Source organism: Mugil cephalus, chromosome 5 (genome assembly GCF_022458985.1).
Source record: "Mugil cephalus isolate CIBA_MC_2020 chromosome 5, CIBA_Mcephalus_1.1, whole genome shotgun sequence".
Classification (NCBI taxonomy): Eukaryota; Metazoa; Chordata; class Actinopteri; order Mugiliformes; family Mugilidae; genus Mugil; species Mugil cephalus.
Window position 1 is genome coordinate 24,605,258 of NC_061774.1, and position 22,490 is coordinate 24,627,747.

Consider the following 22,490-nt stretch of genomic DNA (forward strand, 5'->3'; position numbering starts at 1 on the left):
TACTTTTTTCATTTAAATTTTATTTTCAAAAATACAAAACAAGGAAAATAAGTATATGTACACAAACACTATTAAAATAGAATATGTATGGTACAAAATATGTACAGCTGTCCTCCGACTGAAAACTATCTGGTCCGTTTGTCCTTGATGGTGTAGTGAAGAACTAAAGGTTGGGCCTGGGGGAGAAAACATATCACATGTGTCACGTCTCATACAAATATTTAACATACAATTATCTTATCTATAGATTACAGGCTAAAAGTTACGCCTCGTTTAGTTTTTCATTTTTCAGTCCACAAGCTGAAACTAGACTTTGCTTCATTCTAAATGATGTAAAACTGATTATGCCGATGAATTTCAATGATTTAGGTTTTCCCCCTAATTAGCATATCTTCTGAAAACTTATTTTCTGATTTACAGCAAACAGAAAACCAGTCCAAGTGCGGAGGAATGTGTGACATTCGCCGGCACCGGCAGAGAGAGTGGCTGTACTGTACCTTGCCAAACCAGTGTGAGAGCCATAACCGTTTCATGGTCATGTGATCGGGCAGAGACTCGTTATTGAACAACATCTGGACCTATAGGGAGAGACCACACAAACAGATGGAATCTGAGACCGACATCTGCGATTATTTTAATGAGCGAAAGCCGTTTGTCGCTGGTTAAAGAATGAAACGGAAGAACTTTTTAGTCACTGAAAAACACATTCGTTTCGATGGCGTCAGGAACGACTCGGCTTTTAAACGGAGCGCGTTACTCGAACCTTTTTAGGTTTGTCGGTCATTCATTCCACACAGAACTGCAGTGATCTGGGCGAGGACTCAAGTTCATCGTCATCCCAGTCAGACAGGGCAACACAAATAATAATTCATGACAGTAACATCTTCACTTACACTGTTACTAAAGCAGTGAGATTAAGCAACATGAGGCAAACAAAGCACATTAAGAGAAGATGAAATCTATGGTCGACATGTTACTTATATGAGAATAGTGATAAAACAATTAACAGGATTTTTAATTTAATATTACTCTTTTTACAAACACATTACAGATTCTTCCTCTTTAAAACCTCATTGGACCAAAGAAAAAGTGGGAAAAATATATGATGATAATAATAAATAAATAAAAGGGGGGGGGGACTCACCTGGTGTTTTTCCACATTGAGCCGATGACAGAGCACTTTCCGTAGGTGTCTCACCTCTGCTCGGACAGAACAGCGGACGAACTTCTGCTGCAGAGACAAGGTCAAACACTGCACTGTAAAACCTTAGACGATATGATATACGATCCGTCATTGACACGCTCAGACCGAGAAGTAATTCCAACAAATTATGACCAGCTGCACATTTGTATTTATTGCTCCAACGCTCGTAACCACCGAGGAGCTATTTAAGGGGGGGATTTCTTGTTTATACGGCAGGTTAAGATGTCCCGATTTATTCGGCGTGTATCACACGTCCTTCATTTACTTTTTGGACTTTTGACTGCGATATTAAACGCAACACAATACTCCAGTGGAAATATGTCAGAGCACGCTGGCATTTTTTGAAAAAGCCCAACGGTTATAAATGTCTTTTTAGCTTCGCCCGTGAAACCAGAACTACGCGCTGCCGTCTCCTGGCGGATGTCTTAAATTTTTTAATCCAGAGTTGTCTGTCAGGCACCGTAACTCGCTGTTCTGCAGCAAACGAGACAAAACACATTTACAGTCTGCGAGAAACTAATAAGGTGACCAACAGGGTGTGGTATACTCCTGTTACAGTGAGATTTACAGCGAAGAAAACCTCTCCTTACTGCTCCACGCTTTCCGGTTCCAGCTGACTTATTACAAACTCCGAAAGCCACGAACGCACCGCAAGGCTGCAGTATTTCTCTTAAAGTACACACGCGCAGATTTGTTTTACCGACTTTACACTTCAGTAAAAACAACCGAGTGTGAACGGATGAGAATAGCATGTAGGTTAGGAGTCAAATTCAAATCCAGAGCACTGTAAGGACACGGCTTTGCTTCAGCAAACTGATCCGTCATTACGGCCCGCAGTGTGTTTACCCTTTTGTTTTTAATGTCGGAGGATTCTCATCAGCAGCTAATCTGTTCTGCGAGTTCACGCTGAGGTCACAATAAATCACTAGTGAATATAAAGAGGCAGGAATGGAACCAATGGGACTGCTTGTTCCCACTGCGCAGTGTAACAGTAGATAAAACAATAAACAACATTTTAACTCTGGTCACAGAGGACGAGCTCAGCCGGTCGCTTTTTTTTTTTAAAAGTATTTAATAATACTTATTCATACTTTAAGCTGCACTGTTGTTTTTATCCTTCCTTCCTTTTGGCTTGTTTATCTTGATCACATTATGTACGATCTGACGGGACCAGACTATTTTCATGAACTTCATGTCTTAGAATGACTTAAAATCCTAAAACCGCACTGTTAGAATAAAACATCTGATTCACACAGAGGTCCCATAATAACCTCTATATGATTTTAAAAGGTAGAAAATATGACTGATGGCTAAAAAAGTGGCGACTATAAATAACATAGACATCTAATATGGAACAGTGCCCTCTGCTGGATGAATAAAATCACTGCAGGAGGAACAACAACGTGTAGTTAATACATAAGATTTTAGTTTTGCTCAAAAGTCCCTGATAAAGCTTTGCAGAGGAGACAACCACTTAAAAAAAACAACAACAGCAACAAGTGTGTTCACTACTCTCTCCGAGTACAAATGGATGGATTAAATGGAGAACAGTGCATTATATATATTCACAATTTTATATAAATTCATGTAGTTTCTGTCTGATATACAAAGTAAGCTCTGTCCTTGCACATAATTACACAACTGACTTTCAATAAATGTGCCGATCGAAAAGGATCCAGCGACACAAAGCAAACACTTTCACCGCTTCAGTTTTCAGTTTACAGAGTGTGAAAACGTTTCCATTTATGATTGAACAATTCAGTCTCCATATTGTTACTGTAAGAATGAATGTAGTCAAACCCATCGATACAGAAACTGCTGGTATCGTGCTGGAATAGTTTTGTGTACCATGCATGAATAAAGTCGGGAGATGTTTTCAATATTAGAAAGTCATCAAGCAGCATGTTAAACAATAAATAAATATACATACAGAGAGTAAAATAAGTATTGAACACATCACAATTTTTCATAGTAAATATATTTCTAAAGGTGCTATTGACATGAAATTTTCACCAGGTGCTGGTAACAACCCAGGTAACACATACATAGAAAGAAACCTAAACACACCCAGAACATCCAATGATGGGTGAAAGCAAAGAAGTGAGCACTGTTAGGGCCATAATCCTGAAGTGGAAAGAACATCATTCAACCACAAACCGGCAACAACCAGGTGTTTCTCGCAAGATTTCTGACAGAGGAGTGTAAAGAATTATCAGAAGAATTGTCCAAGAGCACAGGACCACTTGTGGAGAGCTTCAGAAAGACCTGGAATTAGCAGGTACAATTGTTTCAAAGAAAACAATAAGCAATGCACTCAACAGCCATGGCCTGTATACACGCTCACCACGAAAGACTCCATTTCTGAAGAAAATCATGTTGAAGCTGGTTTAAAGTTTGCTGCACAACATTTGGACAAGCTGTAAAGTACTGGGAGAACATAGTCTGGTCAGATGAGAGCAAAACTGAACTCTTTGGACGCTGTAACACACACCATGTTTGGAGGACAAAATGCACTGCACATCATCCCAAACACACCACACGGACAGTGAAGTTTGGTGGTGGGAACATTATGGTGTGGGGCTGTTTTTCTGCATATGGTCCTGGCAAACTTCATATAAGGATGGATGGAAAAATATACCAAGACATTCTTGAGAAAAATCTGCTGCCATCTACCAGAAAGATGAAACGAGGGTGGACATTTCAGCAAGACAATGATCCCAAACACAGAGCCAAGGAAACTCTCAACCAGCTTCAGAGGAAGAAAATAAAGCTGCTACAAAGGCCCCGTCAGTCACCTGACTTGAACCCTATTGAAAATCTATGGAAAGAACTAGAAGTCAGCGTTCATAGAAGAGAGGCCCACGGAACCTCCAACATTTAAAGACTGTTTGTGTGGAAGAATGGGCCAAAATCACACCTGAGCAAAGCATGCGACTAGTTTCCTCACACAGGAGGTTAAATAAATATCAGTAAGTGTGTTCAGTACCCTGTGTCATTTCACATTCTTACACATGACTTAATTTCTGAACTTATTTGTTTTAGTTTCTTTCTATGTATGAATTACTTGGGTTGTTACCAGCACCTGGTGTAAATTTCATATCAATAGCACCTTTAGAAATATGTTTACTATGAAAAATTGTGATGTGTTCAATACTAATTTTACCCACTGCGTGTGTGTATATATGTTTAAAAATGCATGTGTTGCAGCTATTTAATCCATGTCTACTTTGGGAATATAAACACACACAGAGCAGTTTTTAGATTTTCCTGAAAGTCCACACTACAAACTCCAAACTTTACTCTGGAGCCACTAATTTCAAGACGCAGATCAAAAACATCTCAGTGTAGTTATTTAGAAAACAGTGGTTTGGCTGGTGATATGCTTCACTGGTGTATTTGTTCCACTTATCCATGTTCTCTCTGTGAATAAGAGGCTTCATCAGCAGCCAGATTAACCAGCTCTGAGGGCTGAATTGTGCTGTTGCTGCAGTTGTCACTGTGCCATGTATTTGCTCAGCTTTTAAAACAGCCATTACTTTTCTTAAGGCTTCGGAGATGTTCTCTGGAGACGTGTTATTCCTGGTTGTGAAAACCAGTGTTGCTTTGAAAGCATTCACAGCAACTCTGCCATTTAATTCAGTACACGGACTTCAGTTGAAATATAAATATAATACATCCGGGATAATGTACTGATATAAGTGACTTACCTGGAGCGTAAGTTTTGTCTTATCTTTTCCAGCGAGTGACGAACTGTAAAGACAAACCAGACTCATAAGCAACAACACACACACTCAGAGTCATAGTTTATCTTAAAAGATTTAAATTATCAATGTATTAATTACTTTAGTCTTTCTAAACACAGCGAAACCTGCTCGTCGTATCTGTAGAAGTGGGCTTTTGAATGGTCGAAGCTTGTGTACGGTAACCCTGCAGAATCTGGTACTCCATCTAGACAGAAAGGAAATGTTTTACTCAACAGATGAAAATATGTATCATTTAACAAGCTTGGCACAGAAATAAAACACACCCACGTACAAACTTAATATAGGTGCTGTTTGAGTCAGAAGAGACAATCAAAGCACCTGAGAAACCGGGACTCAACAAGAAAGATAACTGCTCGGAAACACAAGCTTAAATGTTAAACCTGAAACTGTCTCCATTGTCATTCACAAAGCATCAAAGATCAGTCATAACATTAAGACTGACCAGTCAAGTGAATAACACAGATTATCTGGTCTTCAAGGGACTCGTCTATGGATGAGACATGACTCATTGCGGAGCTGATTCAGGCCTGTGTCATTCAATTCAAGAAATGAGGCACTGCAGCTCAAATCGGTGAAAAGGTAAAGTTGGACGTAACAGAAATGTGTCAAAACAAGCTGTGTGTTACAGTTTGTTTTGTATGTGTCTTATTTACTGTGGACAAAGCTTCTGCTATGAGCAAGTGAGAATCAGAACTGGACCTTGCAGTGTTGCCATGGAGTTCGACTTTGTCTGGCGTCTCTGTGAATAACATCCACAGAGACGCCAGAACCCACCATAATGAGAAAATCAATGTTATTCACTTCAGTGTTTAGTGGTTGTAATGTTTTGGCTGATCGGTGTATGTGAACAAAACAAAAAGTTTCATTAAAAAAAACTCTTCTACCGTCTCTCACCAAACTAACTAGTGATTCAACCCAAAAATACTTCAGGACAGCGTGTATATTTGTTGAATGCAGCAGGGTTTAGTTCTGGGGAAAGTCCCAGACACTATTAGAGGAAATACAGTAACCCCCAGTTTAAACCTAAAACTGAGTCAGCAACAAAAAGACGACGTACCGTCTCCAGTGGGTTGGACGACTCTCTCTAATCCTCGCGACTGATAAAATTCCTTTATTCTTTTGTCTTCACCTGCACAAAAATAACCACAGAACTTTAGGGATAAATCACACGAGCACAACATTATAATAATACTGTTTCTTCTTATAAGATGCTACACAGATAACTAACTAACTAACTAGCATATAGTTGTGTTTTTATTTCACATACTTTCTTGTAGTCCAGGCACCAGTTTGTAGACTATGTCTTGCATCACTCGATCCAGTTTGAGGTTGAGTAAGGGCTGCGTTTCGTGGATTTTGATGTTGCACATTGGACAATACTTGCTTGTTTGTAAGTATTTCACGATGCAGCTTTTACAGACTGGAAAAAAAAGAGACATTTGCTCATGTTCAACATTATTACTTAGAGACTTTTGCAAATAAATCACACAAGAAGACATGATTTTTTTTTTTTTTTTTTTTACAGGGCTCTGCCATAACTCACATGTGTGCAAACACTCTGTAATAGTTGTGGCATCTATGAAGTAGCCTGCACAAAGGTAGCAGACGATGTGTTCGTTAAGGTCCTTGATCTTTAACTTGACTTCTTCCTGTAAAGACAAACAAAAGGTGTCACATAGTTTTCACTTGCGATTTAATTAGGTACACTTTTGAAAATTAATGCATTCTAATATACGAGTCCTTAGCTTTATGTTCAACATTTGTTAAGAATAACCAAGAGAGCTGTTGATTTAACCGTGTTTCCATTGTGGACGCTGAGGTTTGCCAGCCGGGGCTTTTCTACACCTTAATGGTGTATACAAAATTAAAACACCTTTACTAAAACACAAATGAAATACAGGAACCGTGTTAAACCGAGAGGAGCTGATTGTTTTCATAGTCCCTGTTAAAGAAAATTACAGCGGCACAATATTGGAAACTCCTCTGAATATAATGCATACAGGTTAAATTTGTCCAAAAACAAACAATATGCTCTCTGCTTAAACATCATATAACTATATCCTCTATTCTAGTATCAAAAACAGCATTAATTCACACAAAAATAGACACAACAGCAGTAGTTAATTGTGTGTCTATCTAATGAAGTGCTCACATTTTTTTTTTTTTTTTTAGAATTTGCTTTAAGTAGGAGAAAAACCTTTTCTAAAATAAATTGTATCTGTATTTTTTAATAGTTTTTTCTGCACCTGACCCTGACCTTTGACCTCCACAGACAACAAGGAAGTACAGCACAAGGAGGAACCAACGAACTACCCTAGAAAAAAGTAAATGTGAACGTACGTGGCTATTTTGACAGACAAGAGTCAAGAGCTTTCTCGTCCTTTGCGCCGAAGTAGGAATTCGTGACTCGTGTTACATTTAAAGGGACAAAATTAGCGACATGCGAACTAGTCTGGCGTGGAAACAAACCGCCGTTACTTCATTACACAACGCACCGAGTATGAAGCCCCGGCGCGCAGCCACCGTTACCGCCCCACTTCACTCACATAAAGCTCGAACCGGATGAAAACTCCTGGTTGGTTTGAGCACCCCGTGTTTGTCCTAAATTTGTGGGGGGAATAATAATTAGTTGACGGGGTTTCAACACGCCGCAGCTGCTGCTCCGCAGAACAACACTAATGTGCACTCCTGCCGTCTACCGCGCATGCTCAGAGCACGTCTCTCCTCTCTCTCCATCAGCGCAGCGGAGACGACAACGATCTCCCTCTAATACGTGCGATTAACTCGCCTCCACTTCACTTTGGCTCTGCCTACGTTTCTCCCCCCGAGCGAGCGGGCTCCACTAACACGGCCACTCACCTCGTTTCTCAGCGGGTCCAGTTTGTAGACGGACTGTAGCTGATTTCGTAGCCGCATCGCTATGGCCATGGGACCTTGCTCCGCCATCTTTGGAAATTCTGCTAACTTCCGGGTAAACCGGATGTGTCCTTTTCTGCGAGTTGAAACGGTAGCTGCGACATATAAATAATAAATAAATAAAATAAATAAATAAAAGAGAATCAGAAGCTGCATCAGGTTCGGGTGTTTTTTTTCCCACGTGTGTTTAATTGAATTGAAATATACTAATTATTAAAAACTTATGTGAAAACTTCTGTGTTGTTGTCCAAATAAGTAGCGCGAATATAGATTTGATGATAGATAATACCATTATACATAGTACAGTGCACAGTGAAACCTGCAGACAGTGGTAAAAAAAACAAAAAACAAAAAAAAAAACTAAAACAATAAAGACTAATAATTGCAGGGAGAGGGCTCATATATACATACATGCAGATTATCTACAGTAGCCTATATTTAAAAACAAAACAAAACAAAAAAACAGCTGTGTCAATAAAGTGCAGTAATGCAGTGGAATTTAAGTCCAGTTAAGGCTCAGAGCTGAGGAAATGGATAATATGGGATAAAAACTCTTTTTTCAGTCTCTCAGTGTTTGTCCACAGACAGCGGAAAAGCAGACCGGATGGCAGTAATGAGAAGACAGATATAATTATAATAATAATCATTTATCACAGTCCAGTTGGTTCCTCACAGGGAAGCATTGTGGAGTTTTATGACCTCTTCAACCTATTACTGGACGACCTTCTCTGCCCTATTCTGCCACCAATGATATACGTCTGCAGACCTGGAGACTGCAGATTCAGACCTGCAGTTCTGCACCCACTGTTCTAGACCCCTTGTTCATCAGCTGATCAAAACTTTAAGAATGGGTTAGGGTTAAAGAATCGTGGAGCTACTCATTTTTGACACTTCAATTTTGAGGGGGGTTTCGGATTTTTTTGACCTATGGTCTTAAACTTTTGATCGCAAGGCCCAGAACTGCGGGTCTGAATGTACAGTCTCCAGATCTGCAAACATACCCTACTCTCTGCCACTGATGTCAGGGACTCCAGCTCTGCCCCTACCACAGAGCCCACCTTCTGCATCAGTTTGTCCTGCCACGAGGTCTCCTTCTTTTTTGTGCCGCCTCCCCAGAACACCACAGCGTAGAAGAGGACACTAGCATCAAAGGTCAGGTGGAACATGTCCAGCAGGTTTCGACATATATATATTATATCCGACCCTCATGGGGAATTTCAAGGGCAGAGCAAGAGAGTGCAAAATACAAGTGTCCAACTAAGTACAACCAATATTAATAACAACTAAAGTTTGGAGAAAAACAACTGAAGTTAAATGGACCATAACTATTACTCTTTTCTCAAATAATGTGCTTTATTTAGTTTTGTATCAATTTGATGTCGATTGGCTTATTATTAAAAGAGGCCTTGTGTCACATATAGTCTACAAATGTTGTTGTGCTGAAATTTGCTTAAACTGAGGTCACGTAAAATGGCAGGCCTCACCACACTTTAAGCACACTATGAGTCAAATTTTATTTTAAAACGGTCTTGTCTCCTTTAATTATATGTTTCCAATACATTTATTTATATACTGTGCATTTTATTATAAATGTAGTTACATTTACTTGACAGTGGAGTAAGTAAAGAGGCACACAACTGTAATCAAAATAGCAAAGACACAAAACAGTGTACTTGCTAAAAAACAAACAAATTACTTTATGAGAATGCTTAACTGAATACTAATCTCCTTTAAATTAATCCAGAGTGATCTGCTCCACATACTTTGTTTGCAAACAAACATATTGTCAACAAATTTAAAGGACTTGGTGTCTTGTGGCCCAAGACGTCTGTTAGGTTTGTAAATCAAAACTTTGAAATGTATTCATTTATCTATTTTATTTTTTACACAACCTTTTTCATGTCTCCATCATGTCTCCTTTATGTCATTTATTTTTCCATCCAGGATCTGTTCATTCACTTGTTACTCTCCATTTTCGCCAATAGAGGGCACTGCAGTCACACACTTCACTTGGTGTTTGCAGCTTTTTGCATCAGCTCATATTAATTTAACATCACATAATAAAACTTTATAGATGCAATCAGACGTTTAATGAACATAAGATGCTTTTAAAATCAGTGGTTTATCCACTACCCGTGGCTTAGTGGGGCCTGACTTTGAGTTGTCTTTTTACACGACTGACACACAAATTATAACTCAGTTAATATTTTGGCCTTATTTTCTTATTTTTATTGTTTCATTAAATTGCATATGTAACCCTGTTTATGAATGAATATGTAGGCTGTAGTTATACATAGTTCTTTACAGTATGCAGGTAATATGTGGTGTCTTGGAAATCTGCACTTCTAAGAAGGTGCACAACATATTCTGGACTGTGTGCTCAGGCAGAACCACACCTGAAGGTATAAAAAAAGTGAAGTGTGGGGAAAACACCACAATCATGCGTTAAACCACAACCCTCAACGCCACACGGAACATGGTAGGTCTTGTAACCTGAATCCTGTGACTACAGTACTCAGGCATCGTGGAGGGTTGGGCTGATCTCGCTACCGCACACAAAAATGTATAGATGCACTTAATGCACACGAAGGGAATTAGTTTGGAAATCTTCGTGCCCCGTGAACTATAACGGCAGATAAACTGAGTTTAATTGGCTTTACATGTCTGATCTTTCTAGTGGCGACCCTTTCATTTAAAGTACTGCTTGAGGTTGAAGTATTCGAATCCCCAGACTGTTTGGGGGGGTGGGGTGGGGGGGTACTTCTCTCCCCTTGTTGAACAACAACCATCAAGGGCCTCTTGAGAAAAGCAGCAGAGACCTGTGGTCGTCCTGGGCAGCTCCCAGACCTAAGTATGTGTGAATATGAAGCGGGGTGTTGAAATGAAAAAGTATGTGGGCTCAGCAAACATTTCCCCAGCTGATTATGTGGCTCATGCATTTGGAACAAAGTTACTTAATCCAGCAGTTTGTATTGTGTTGTGCTGTGTTTTTGTAATTTATCTATGCATTCCCAGTGGTGAGACATCTTACGTTTTCATACATGTATTATACCGTGCGGCTAGCCCCAGTTTATTTTTCCAAAAAATTACTCACGGTTATTTACTTGCGAAGAGAATGAAAAGTAATATCTCTGTGGAAAACTTCATTTTCGATGAAAATGTAGTTTTGGTTGTGGCTGAGTTGCATTTGAATTAGTGTCTGCCCTGTTTGAACAGGTCGTATTATTGGTATTATATGTGGAGGTCTCCTTGATCCCTCCCAGAGGGCTTCCAACCTGAGGACCACCCAAAAGCTGCAGTCCTAAACAAAGACTCGCCCCTCATTCTTCCTTTTGTAATTTCCCAGTGTAATGGAATGACTGGCAAGTCTGTCTTATTCCTACCACCTCAGTGACTCCGTAGAAGCAGAAATGGCAACGTGCAAGCCATTTACTGAGACTGTTCAGTCTGGGACGAATGCTTTGTTTATGGGTGTTTATCAGTGAAAACAGAGATGCGTGACTAATGCGATTTTATGTGGATTTTGACATTTCTGCAAAACATGCACAACAACGCAGAACCTTCTTAATATTGGCATCTAAGTCGATTTATACAAAGCATCACTCATCCTTGTGTTTCTAGTAACGCCTTCCGCGCTGAGACTTTCCTTAGGTGAAAAGACGAGCGCTTGTCGACAAGTTCCAAATTAGTCTCAGTCAATATAAAGTGGAGGACAGAAAGGGCCCGAGCAATATTTTTTTTCATTCTTGGCAGCCCCTTTTTCTGTGTGAAGAACCGTCGTGATCAGTCTCGCTTCACCGATCCTTCATAGTCGGGCCTTGTGTCCCCCTGCCGTCTGCCATTTCCTCTTGCCATGTAACGTCTTATCTGCTGGGTCTGCAAGGTCACTGCTTATCTGATTGACAGAGCTTTGACTCCGCGCGATATCCAAATAACCTGAGGGCCTGGAGACAGCAGGAGGATCTCAGTACGGCAAAATCCACCCAGTCGGGAGAAGGAGATGAGGGGAGTGAAGAGGCAGGGGAGCCAACGAGAAGGGTGCGGATCAAGGCGAACACAAGCCTTTCATTTATTCTCGCTGCTTTATGTCATAGTCGTGGACAATAGATCCACTATTTTCTTCTGCAGATCTGACAGTTGTTTCTCTGGTCCTTCACTTTAATTTGAAGTGATTAGTTTGTCTGTCTGCAGAATTATTCAAATGAAATCTTCTCTATGTCCGTCCTAAAGCTGGATGTCCACTATTACTTCACCTAATTAAATCATACTTCGGGAATCTCAAACTGCATTCACACCATGGAGATCTGAATCGAGCGACTCACAGAGCCGATAGAGACCCCATTTACCTCTGTTCTGGCTGACTGTGCTGAAACTACCCCTGCAACAGAAATCTATGTTCTGCCACGCCACAAAGGAGGCCCCTAACACACACACACACACACACACACACACACACACACACACACACACACACCCCTCCACCCCGCTCAGAGCAATCAGAGCATGCAGGGGTGGGCTGCAGCTTTTGTCTCCTTTGCTCCAGCAATTGGCCACCAAGTGGCAAGCTAATGACGAGAGCCCTCTTGGAACGGCTCCAGAGCTGTACTGCTTGTGTTGCTTGATGGGCAAGGGCATAATGAATGATGTAGGGCAAGCCCTTGGGCCTCCCCCCTGGCACAAAACTCCCAATATCACAATCCGAATCACTTCAAATGTCGCAAAAAAAAAAAAAAAAAAAAAAAAATACATGCAAGGGAGTTTGCTTTGGCGAGGAAACGTTGCCAAGATGTGCTGACAGAGTCACAGAATTTGCACAGCGTGAACTTGCCCAGCCAGTGCAACGGATAAAAGACTCAAGAGTGTATAACAAAAACAACGCTGCTGGGAGGCACTGAATGTGTCTGCGCGCAGAGCTTGTGAATTTTGTCAAGCTGGATCCCTGTCACTCATGTGTTTGTTTGACACAGACAGTGCTCACAGATCAGATTAAATGCTGCATCGCTTCAGCAAATAGATGCTAAAGTTTGAATGAAAGCACGTGGAATGCAGCACTAGAACAAAGACGCATCAAGTGCAGTGTAGAGAAAAAAATTTAAGAATACATTTTTTTAAAACCACAGGGTGACTCAATTCAGGGGACAAGATAAAAATGCAATTCTATCTCCTATCGGTGGCAAGCTGTTAGAGATGCACCTTTAAATTATAATAACGAACCCCCACTAAAACAATGAATAAGACAAAGAAATAAACACAAAGCACATAAGGAAAATCATGCAAAAATAGTCTACAAACTGAATAACCCTCAAGACAGATTCAGTAAAGGTGAAACGGTAAGTGCAATATGTCGACAGACTCAGTCAAGTTAAAGTAAGTGAGGAGGTGTGCCAGCACATCGAGGCTGAGGCCCTGGTGTAAGCCGCGTCCGTCCAGCAACATCCCGCATTGTGTGACAAAGCAGTGCAAAACATACTCACATCCCTCATCGTCATTAACGAAATTCTCTGCAGATTTTACCCCAGCCGAGTGACTTTAGCTGGTCTTTGTACAACAATACAGCAGAACGAGGAGCTTTTTTTTTTTCTTCCCCCCCTACTGGTGTTTGTGTGTGTGTGCACGCGTGTGTGCGTGCGTGTGTCATATCTGGCCATCCTGCTTGTTAGTGCAACTTTAGAGACACTTGCGATCGCTATCGAGTCTTTGACATCAGCTGTTGTTGCATGCCTCACTGGATTAAACATGCAAATAGTGAAAACAGTGCATGCACATGCACACTTGACAAACGCTCCGATCCGATCACCTCTGATGTTGCAGTCGCAATTCAGTTGCTTCGACGCAATTAATAAAGAAACGAATGCCTTCTGTTTTAAAGTGGTGCTTCCGTGTCAAGATGTCTTGCAAAAAAAAAAAAAAAAAGAAAAGAAACGGAGTCCTCAGGGTTGTGGTTAAGTAAGCTGCAGGGCAACTAATGAATGACACGATTGGAAGATACTGAGATAAGATTAGTTTGCCAATAAGAACAAGTTAGCCTGCCAGTGTCAGAGGAAAAGAAAGCCCCGTATTAAATCTTATTAATGTGGCACAATGGGGCTTTGTCTGTCATCTATTGAATTTTCATTACTCCTGTGTGTGTGTGTGTGTGTGTTGGTGTGCGTGCAAACTTGTGTTTGTGCAGCTCTTTGAAAGAAAAGTGTGTGCTCAGGCCTGCGCACCGTGTGTGTGTGTGTGTGTGTGTGTGTGTGTGTGTGTGTGTGTGTGTGTGTGTCAAGCGCTCACAAACTGCAGTGAGCCGTGATAATTTTCAAGCATCTCGGTTATTTTAGGATTATCTAAAGACGTTGATTTGTCTCCACAGGGGGCATAAAACGGGAAAGTTTTAATTGTAAATAGTAGAAAAGGGAAATCTTAAAAGACAATGTCAGATTGTGCTATCGCAATTTAATGGAAAACCCTTGAAACCTAAACGAATTAAACAAAAGTTGGTGGTACAACTGAACGGTTAAAAGTCAGATTCAACACAAGGTCCTCACACACACACACACACACACACACACAAGCACACACGCAGTCATGCTCAGATAAGGTGATTTGTTTCATTGTATTCATAATCCACACACACATAATAAGAAGCAAATCATTTATGGATCAGGGTACATTGCGTAACAGAGAGCCTCAGCTTTTGTGAAGATAAACATTTCAGTCGGATATGAATCTCAATCTGATCATCTTGATTGTTCACTTCTCTCACGTGATGCGATTCAAATGCGACAGAGTCCATTCATTGCGAGATTCCCAGCTCCCTCTGGCCCCCGTCGATCTCTCTCTTTGAAATTTAAGACCCGCAAAGAGCCGAGCCACACTTGCTCGTCTTGTCGTCTGCTGCATCTGCTCTGAGCGGGGAGGTGCGCGCTCCCTTATCGCGCAGCCATCTTATCTTCACGGGCATTTAAGCGAATAAGGGCAAAGGGATAACAAACTCATCAGAGAGGAAGCATCATCTAAATCCCAAAGAAGGATGCAGGCTAGGTGAGTGCCACTATGACAAGGCATCTACTGCTGAGATTGCCAATCCCACAGATGCTTGATCATTTTGTGGATCTGGAGTTGTTCCTAAACTGTTTTTTTTGTGTGTCTGTCAGGCTGCATCCTGCTGGAGATGGCTGCTGTCCTTAAGGAGTGTCATCCCTATGAGGTGGGGGTGCCTGGTCTGGTCTAGGTGGGTGGTACATGTCTAAGTTACACACAAATGCCAGGCCCAAAGGTTTCCCTTGTAAATGTTATAATGTTCATGCCTGATCAGTCTACCTGAGCATGTGCATTTCAGGCTAACCTGTAGGAAATCTAGCTAACTGTGGCTGTGCAAAAGTGAATCTGGAGAATACACATTTAATGTTCAAAACTTAGACTTAAACTTAGGCTTAGACAGACTTTAATGATCCACAAGGGACATTAATTGGTCATAGAGGCTTAGTCGTTACAAAAAGATGAGCTGTACAACTGGATAGAGTTTGGTATAAGAGAAGATCTGTAGCATTGACTATGGTAGTGGAGCTGAATCAGTCTGCTGGAGAATGAGCTCCTCTGCCCCTCTAGTGTTTGGTGTAGTGGATGGGATGGATTGTCCATAATGGACAGCAGTTTGTCCAGTGTCCTCCTGACAAACGTCTCCAACTCCCGACCCATCACATGTCCAGCCTATTGGATCCATGTGTGGATCTTACTGATGTCTTTTTTGCTGGTATTACTCCCTTAGCAAAGTACAGGGCACTCGCTAACACCTCCTTTGGGAATGTTTATAACATATTTTACAGAAAAACCATTAAATGTAAAGATGGACTCTAAGTTACTTACACTTAGCAGTTTTACAGTACTTGGGGTCTAAGTGTTACAAAGTACAAAAGTACGACATAGAAAGTTCTCAGACAGATAAGGAGTATGTACAGTTCAGACAGGAATTGAAGTGAGATACATGTAAGATAATAGCTTGTTAAGGATCTTACATTATCAAGACACCACCAAGATACTCCCGACACTAAGGACAAGGTTTACGGTCTAAGACTAAGGACAACAGACTGTGAAAGGATTTTTTGCTTATACAAGAGGGTTTTGCATGTGACATCACAGCAAGCAGAAGTCTCCATGGTTACGGCCACTGAGTGGCAGAAAGTGACAGATGAACATGGAGATTAGCAGCATTAGTTTTAGCCAGATGCTTTAATAGCGTCTAAATTGCAAAATTAATTAAAAAAGGTGAAGAGAAGAGCTGTTGTGCGATTGACTGAACCAACAGATTTGAAAAGCAGTCAGAGATATATTTTTACAGGTATCTGCTAAAGAAAAGAGAAGTCGCTGCATTAGGAGAAACACCTGGGATCCAGAAGTTATATCTTATGTTACTTCTTAAGTTACGTTGTCAGATAAGTTTGTGGATGTTGTTGTTTTGGCGTAGTTTCGGCCGACAGTAACTATTTCAGATCCAACTATAAATAACAATAAAACAATAAACTGAATATTTGTGATCACTCCTCGTCATCCTTTTAACATCCAGTCTGATGCTACTATGCTATGGCTAATGTTACTTCTCAGCAAAGCTGTTAGCATCTTTTATTTAGATACATTTATCATAACTGAAATGAACTAAAACTAACTGAAACTGAAACCTTAAGGCTAACTTTGAGTACCAAAAGGTCACACTTTAGTATAAGTATAGTATTTCCCATCGTTGAAATCAGGTCCATATAAATATCAGGAAAACTGATTTCTGGCCTCATGTCAATGTTCGTGCACCATTTGTTATTTGGTTGTTCGTATGGATCATTGTCGAGTCCAGTTGCCCCGTATTTACTGCTACATGTCACCATGTTTTTGCCACTCAGGGGAGCGTGGCATCAGGGGGCAGTGGAAATCACATCTATTATCATATTGTGCACAAGTTCTGCCTTTTACAATGCTATTAGTCTTCATTGATCAAATTTACCTCTGTCAACTTTTTAAAAACCTTTAACAGGTTTTGGCCGCGGCCCTGTAACACCAGCTTACAAAATTCAGATAAACACACATCAAAGCGTAACGATGCTCCAAGATGCCTCTGAGAATGTGTGTGTGTTTGCGTGCATGTGTGTTTGTGTAAGATAATGCCTTGATGCCCAAGAGTGATTCAAGCTTTCTGGCGTATTACTTCCTTTGTGGCCTCCTGTAAAGAACTTTGATGAGGACCCCAGAAGAGAAGGCCCTTATTGCCTGCACTTACTGTGTCAATAACGGAATTGTTTTGGAGACTTCACCCTCCTCTCATCTTCTGCTCTTCCAGTCTCACATGCTGGCAGTCTTTCATCTACCTTCCCTATCTCCTTCCGTTAGCATGCGACTGCTGAGATTGCCAACCCGCCGCGCCACCACCTCTCGCTGCCGGAGGAAGCCGTCTATCTGCAAGAGCCGTCTCGGTGACGCTCGCCGTTCACTCTCACTGACACACGCACACAGGATGAGATGATGAGTGTTTACACGGCGCGCTCATAGCACGCACTGCGATAAGATTCTAACATACTCATGAATGGAAGAGGGCAGTGACTGTGCATTCGGATGACGGCACAGAGACATACTCCAGATTTTTAAAATGATTTTCCAAAGTATTATCTGGTTTTGTGGTCTCTGTGGAAGTGTGGTGAGGTAATCCGTCCTTTCCGCCCTAAAGGTTCCTGTGTCGGTACCAGGCTGTATCTGATTTAAAAACACAACTGGTGCTACTTTCCAAAGGTTGCTTGACACATTCAGATGCAGTGGAGAATTTTCAGAATAGTTTCAGGAACATCCAACGAAGTGTTTCCACATGTCTGTTCTCCACAGAGTCAGCTCGTTTTAAACTTGCTGAGTTTTGCAGCTCTTTACAACTAAATGTTTTTAGGTATGTTTTTAACCCTTTAACACTTGAACATCCACCTGCACATTAAAAAAAAAGCTGTATTTGAATTACCGTAACTCACAAGGGACAAAAGTGTGGCTGCCATTACAGTAATTATGACACACCGCTGCAGTTGGCTTCAGGTTGGGGAGACAAGACCACACAAGACTGGGGAGCCCCAGGAAGAGTTGTTTAGAGGAATTTGTTGGTAAAAACAAAGTTAGTCATACCCTTGAGTTGTCACGAAGGTCCTCCAGAAAAAAGCACAATTTCCCAGTGTTCAGGCACACTTTGAATTTTGTCAATAGCACAAACCACTGTGAGTTACGGTAATTCAAATACCGCGTGCTTTAATGTATCACCAGCGATCTGTTCAGGCTTTAAAGGCTTAATAATCTACCCAAGAACTGTACTGTAGCTATGCACTGGTTCAGTTCTGAATATTACCGCTTCCGTGGGAAACATTTCTCATCTACCTTCTCCATAATAGCACGTCTAAGCCAAAACACTGGACATTGTAAAATATTAACCCGACAGTGGCACTCGATGAAAGGACAGGGGATTTCTAAAGGGATACAATTTCCCCCCCGATACGGATAAAAGGGATATGGAGGTCTGCACCGAATTCTAAGGCCGTCCATCACTCTACGGAATAGCGCGGAAGACTTGATCCTCTCGGAAGCGCGGGTTTATGTTTAAATTTTGGTGTCAATCCGTCTGATAGATGTTCAGGGGAAAGGTTGGGGAATCATTAAAGTCAGACGCTGCGATTCGTCTCCTAGAAATGCACGCGTCTCTCAGTGGAAATCCGTCCAGTTGTTGAGATGTTTCTGTCTGGATTAAAGAGGTGGTCTGTCTGAACCGCTAACACCGTCCCTCGAGGCGAGCGGCTTGAAGATATAAAAATGCACAGTGGTCGAGAGTTTTTTATTGAACTTTAAAGACATTTTGAAAGAGTGACATTAAAAAAGGTATGCTTATTTTACGCAGAGTTAAAATAATAGTCATAATAAAAAAACAGTATTGAAGAAATGTGCTGCATTCGTACGTCCAGCTTGATATGTCTCCTTACTTCTTGGTCAGCGTTGTGTGCAAAAACCAGAGCCAGGACCCTAATTCCTCCCAAAATTAAGAAATTGTTAAAGGCTATGCATCATTTTTCAGGTCGTGCCGAAAGGAAAGCGGCTGCTTGGAGTAATTACAGGGAATCAAAGACTAAGTGGTGCAAGATCAAAGGAAGGCATTCTTCTGTAATCCTGGGGTGTTGCAAATCTTTTGTAATCTGGTTGCTGCGTTCCACCACTGTTTGACATCTATTTACTGTATAAAAAGAAACGGTGCCATCAATTACGGCCCTGCTAGTGCTATTGTTTACTTTTGCCAAGCCCTGAGTGCCGGGCTCCTCTTTGTGAAATATAGATTTCCCCTCTCCCCTGTTTACTCTCCGCAGTCAAAGGTGTGCTGCCTTGCTTGCCCTTGGCTTTGGGTTGTGGGGGTTGTTGGGTTGGGGGAGAGGAGGGGAGGGGAGGGGGGATGTCTGGCTGCTCCGTGGTCTGGGATGTAGGCTCAGAGATTAACAGGGATCGGGTTTTGGCGGCTCGTGCGTTTTGCGTGTTTGTTCAGCGCTGAGATGTGGAAACTGACACGTCCCTGTCTATCAGCCGGCCACGTAGTTTGCAGCGTAACCAGTATTTTCGTTAAGATCGTTATTTTTGACACAATCAGCTGAAAGTCGCACGCACTAATTCAGCTTATAAGTGACACCGAGACACCTGCAAAAACAAAATATGCAGGTTCAAAATATTCATTTTTGCAACAGTAGGGTGGCCGTGCAATTGCTGTAAACATAAACATACCTAATTAGAGCACTGACAGATTCAAGTTTTAACTTTAAGCATAGCTAAAATTAGCAGGGACAATGAATCACCAACTCATTTTGGTCCCAGTGGCAGCGAGATGCACTGTTAGCTTCTCAGCTGCTAACATCACTGGATTCAAGTTAATGTGTATTTAAAGAAATTTGAAGACCTATGCCTTAAATAAATAATTATAGTTCATAAATGCCTTTTTAAGCAATGAGATTATTTATATGTCTCAAACTTCCTGGTCTGCGATCTCTTACAGTAATTTTTTCTCGTGACCTCCGTTCAATGTTGCATCTGTAAGCAAAGTGATTAGCATTTAGATTAAAGAATTAAAGATTACAGATATAACAATAAGTTGCAAAAAACTTCTAAGCTGTAAAAAAGTCTAATCTTTAATGATTTCTTTGTCTGTTTAAACTCCACTGATGTCTTTATGTGATATTTGCTACATATCGTCCCCATCTCTTATCTGTTGGTAATCAAACATGGTTTTACATAGACGCCTTTTGTCTCCGCTGACAGACACGCACTCATTAAATCACAACATCCTGGATCCAGGTCGGCCCTCTGATCCTCGTTGCATGTCATCTACGCCTGGTTTCTTTCTTCTTCTTCTTTTTCTTTTTTTTTCTTTTTTTTTTACATTTGATATAAAACCGTGTTTGTTGTGGGCCGACGCACAGATCAAAGATGCAACTCGGCCTCTGACCTGGAGTCAGCCTGGGCGTCCAGCCTTGTCTGGTCATGTTTACCGTACCGCGAGCCCTCGGTCACAGCTGGTAAATGTGAAGAGTTTGGCGAGTCATCTGCACACGTTTCCCTCGACTAATGGAGAATTTGAGAGACCCTTTAAGGTGGGCGGATCAAAGATATGAAATGATTAAAGGAGAACTACAGCACTGCTTCATGTAAAATAAGTGGACAGGAGATTCTTTCAGAAGCCTCCATTACTTGTTTACTTGTATGTTGAACCTCGTTAAACACCGGCTCATAGCGAAAGACTTTATTCCTATAATATGCTGATCAATAAATGAAGGTCAACCTAAATTAAAGTGTTCTGTTCTAATATTATAGTTGCTTCCAATAGTTACAGAAAAAAACACTGGATAAATCAGACATTTGAATACACTCTTCAGTTTATTTACATAATTAAAAACCCCAAGAATTAAAAGTTGTATGAAAAGTACAGTACAAAAAAAATGTGAGATTGAACAAATAAATTACACTTACGAACTAAAATGGACAAAAAACAAAGAAGACAAAGAGCAACCACAGCGGTTATGTGTTAAAGAAGCTCAGTTTGACCAGAGGTTCCCAACGTGATGTAGCTTTTTCCCTTGCAGTGGCTATAATTGTTGGGCAGTTACCGTAATAGCAATTTTTTTCTTTTTCTGGAAAAACACATGCACTCTTATCTTAAAATCATCTTATGACTCCCTGCCTTACATCTGCTGTGGGAATTAAGGGTAATTAACGCAGATCTTGGACATCAGTTCTTGAGTGATTATGTGTCGTTGTATGGACTTCTCACATTATGTGAATGTGTCTTTATCGCATCGTGATTTCCAAGGCGCACGCGTCACGACCCCACAAAACGATCCCTTAAATGAGCATCATGCAAAGTTTCCTCATTCACGTTTGATGATATCACGGTTGGAAATAGGTTCCGAAGTTCTCTTGTATCGTACCTTGATGAAGAGTCACTCCTTTGTGATTTCTAACCTGGAGTACGACTTGGTCACATTCCAAATACCTGAGGTTGTATTCACAAAACACATCGAGGCTAAATGTATCTCGTAACTGCCTGAGTTATGATTCACAGAACGTTTTACTGCTCAAAGAAATAAGAGGAAGTTCATTCCTGTGTCACTAAGCTTAGCCAGGACTGCTGCTGATCATACACATGGTCGTGTCAGTACTTTTAGAAAAGACTTATGATCATGGACACTAGTCTATTAATACCTCATGTAACCACCTCAATCTGAATAAACTGTCACGATTAGAGGGGAATTTCAGTTGGACTGAGACGAGTGAGGAAAACCTCTGATATTCTGATATAAACACTCTGATCTGATGGTTTCTCTCTGGTTGGAATTAATCCATTCTTTCAAACATGTAGGTAGTAAAACACCCAGTTGCTCAAACAAGAGTTTGAAAAGAAGAAACAAAGCTGGAATCCACATGGACAGAAACTTTAAAAATGTAGCTCAGTCTCCTTCTATTCACTGAATTCAGTGTTGTCAGTAAAGCTGAAGGAAAGTGATTGTATTTTATATTATGTATCACTTTTATATTATCAGGCAGAACCACTTTGTCAAAAATATCTGGGGTTATTTCCTGGGGCATCCGAACTCATCCATGTTATCACACAATTTTTATTTAGCATCCATGTAAACAGTTCAGTTGAAGTTTGTTGAGAAGACATCACTTCAGTGGCAGGATTGTTGCAAGATGGCGTGCAATCACTCAGCACGTTTACGTGCATGTGAAAAACTAATTATTGCCTTAATCCGACTTTAAGTGCATGTAAACACGTCATTCCAACTAAAACAAGTATGAAGATTTCCTTGTAGCTGGTGGAGGTAGAGCAGAATGTTAAGTAACATCCATGGTCCAAATTTATATACACTCTGTACTCAAAACAATGCACTTTACCAAAGACGATGATTTGCTCAACCTTCTGCTTTTTGGCTGCTGCAAAAATGCAAATACGCTGTTGATCTTGGAATTTAGCTTTATGTCAGACCTGTTAATCAAACCTGGACTTTCACTGGGGATTCGCCTAGAATTAACTGATTAAAGTATAATTTCTGATTAACTGAAAACAATCTGATTAGTGCATT

At 40.8% G+C, this 22,490-nt stretch overlaps 1 protein-coding gene across 2 annotated transcripts; it reads right to left on the reverse strand.

Annotated features, from left to right (window-relative positions):
- Positions 1 to 7,953, reverse strand: pcgf1 (polycomb group ring finger 1). 2 transcript variants are annotated; one of them, XM_047584402.1, is made up of 9 exons: positions 7,828 to 7,953; positions 6,512 to 6,617; positions 6,236 to 6,388; positions 6,026 to 6,097; positions 5,047 to 5,152; positions 4,912 to 4,954; positions 1,145 to 1,228; positions 498 to 578; positions 1 to 176 (listed from the first exon to the last, which is right to left on the reverse strand). In XM_047584402.1, the coding sequence occupies exons 1-9, from the start codon at positions 7,912 to 7,914 to the stop codon at positions 126 to 128; spliced, it is 783 nt and encodes a 260-aa protein (XP_047440358.1). In that variant the 5' UTR covers positions 7,915 to 7,953; the 3' UTR covers positions 1 to 125. The 2 variants fall into 2 exon arrangements, with proteins under 2 accessions (XP_047440358.1, XP_047440356.1); XM_047584400.1 differs by having other exon boundaries at positions 1,145 to 1,231.
- Between the last annotated feature and the right edge of the window lie 14,537 nt (positions 7,954 to 22,490).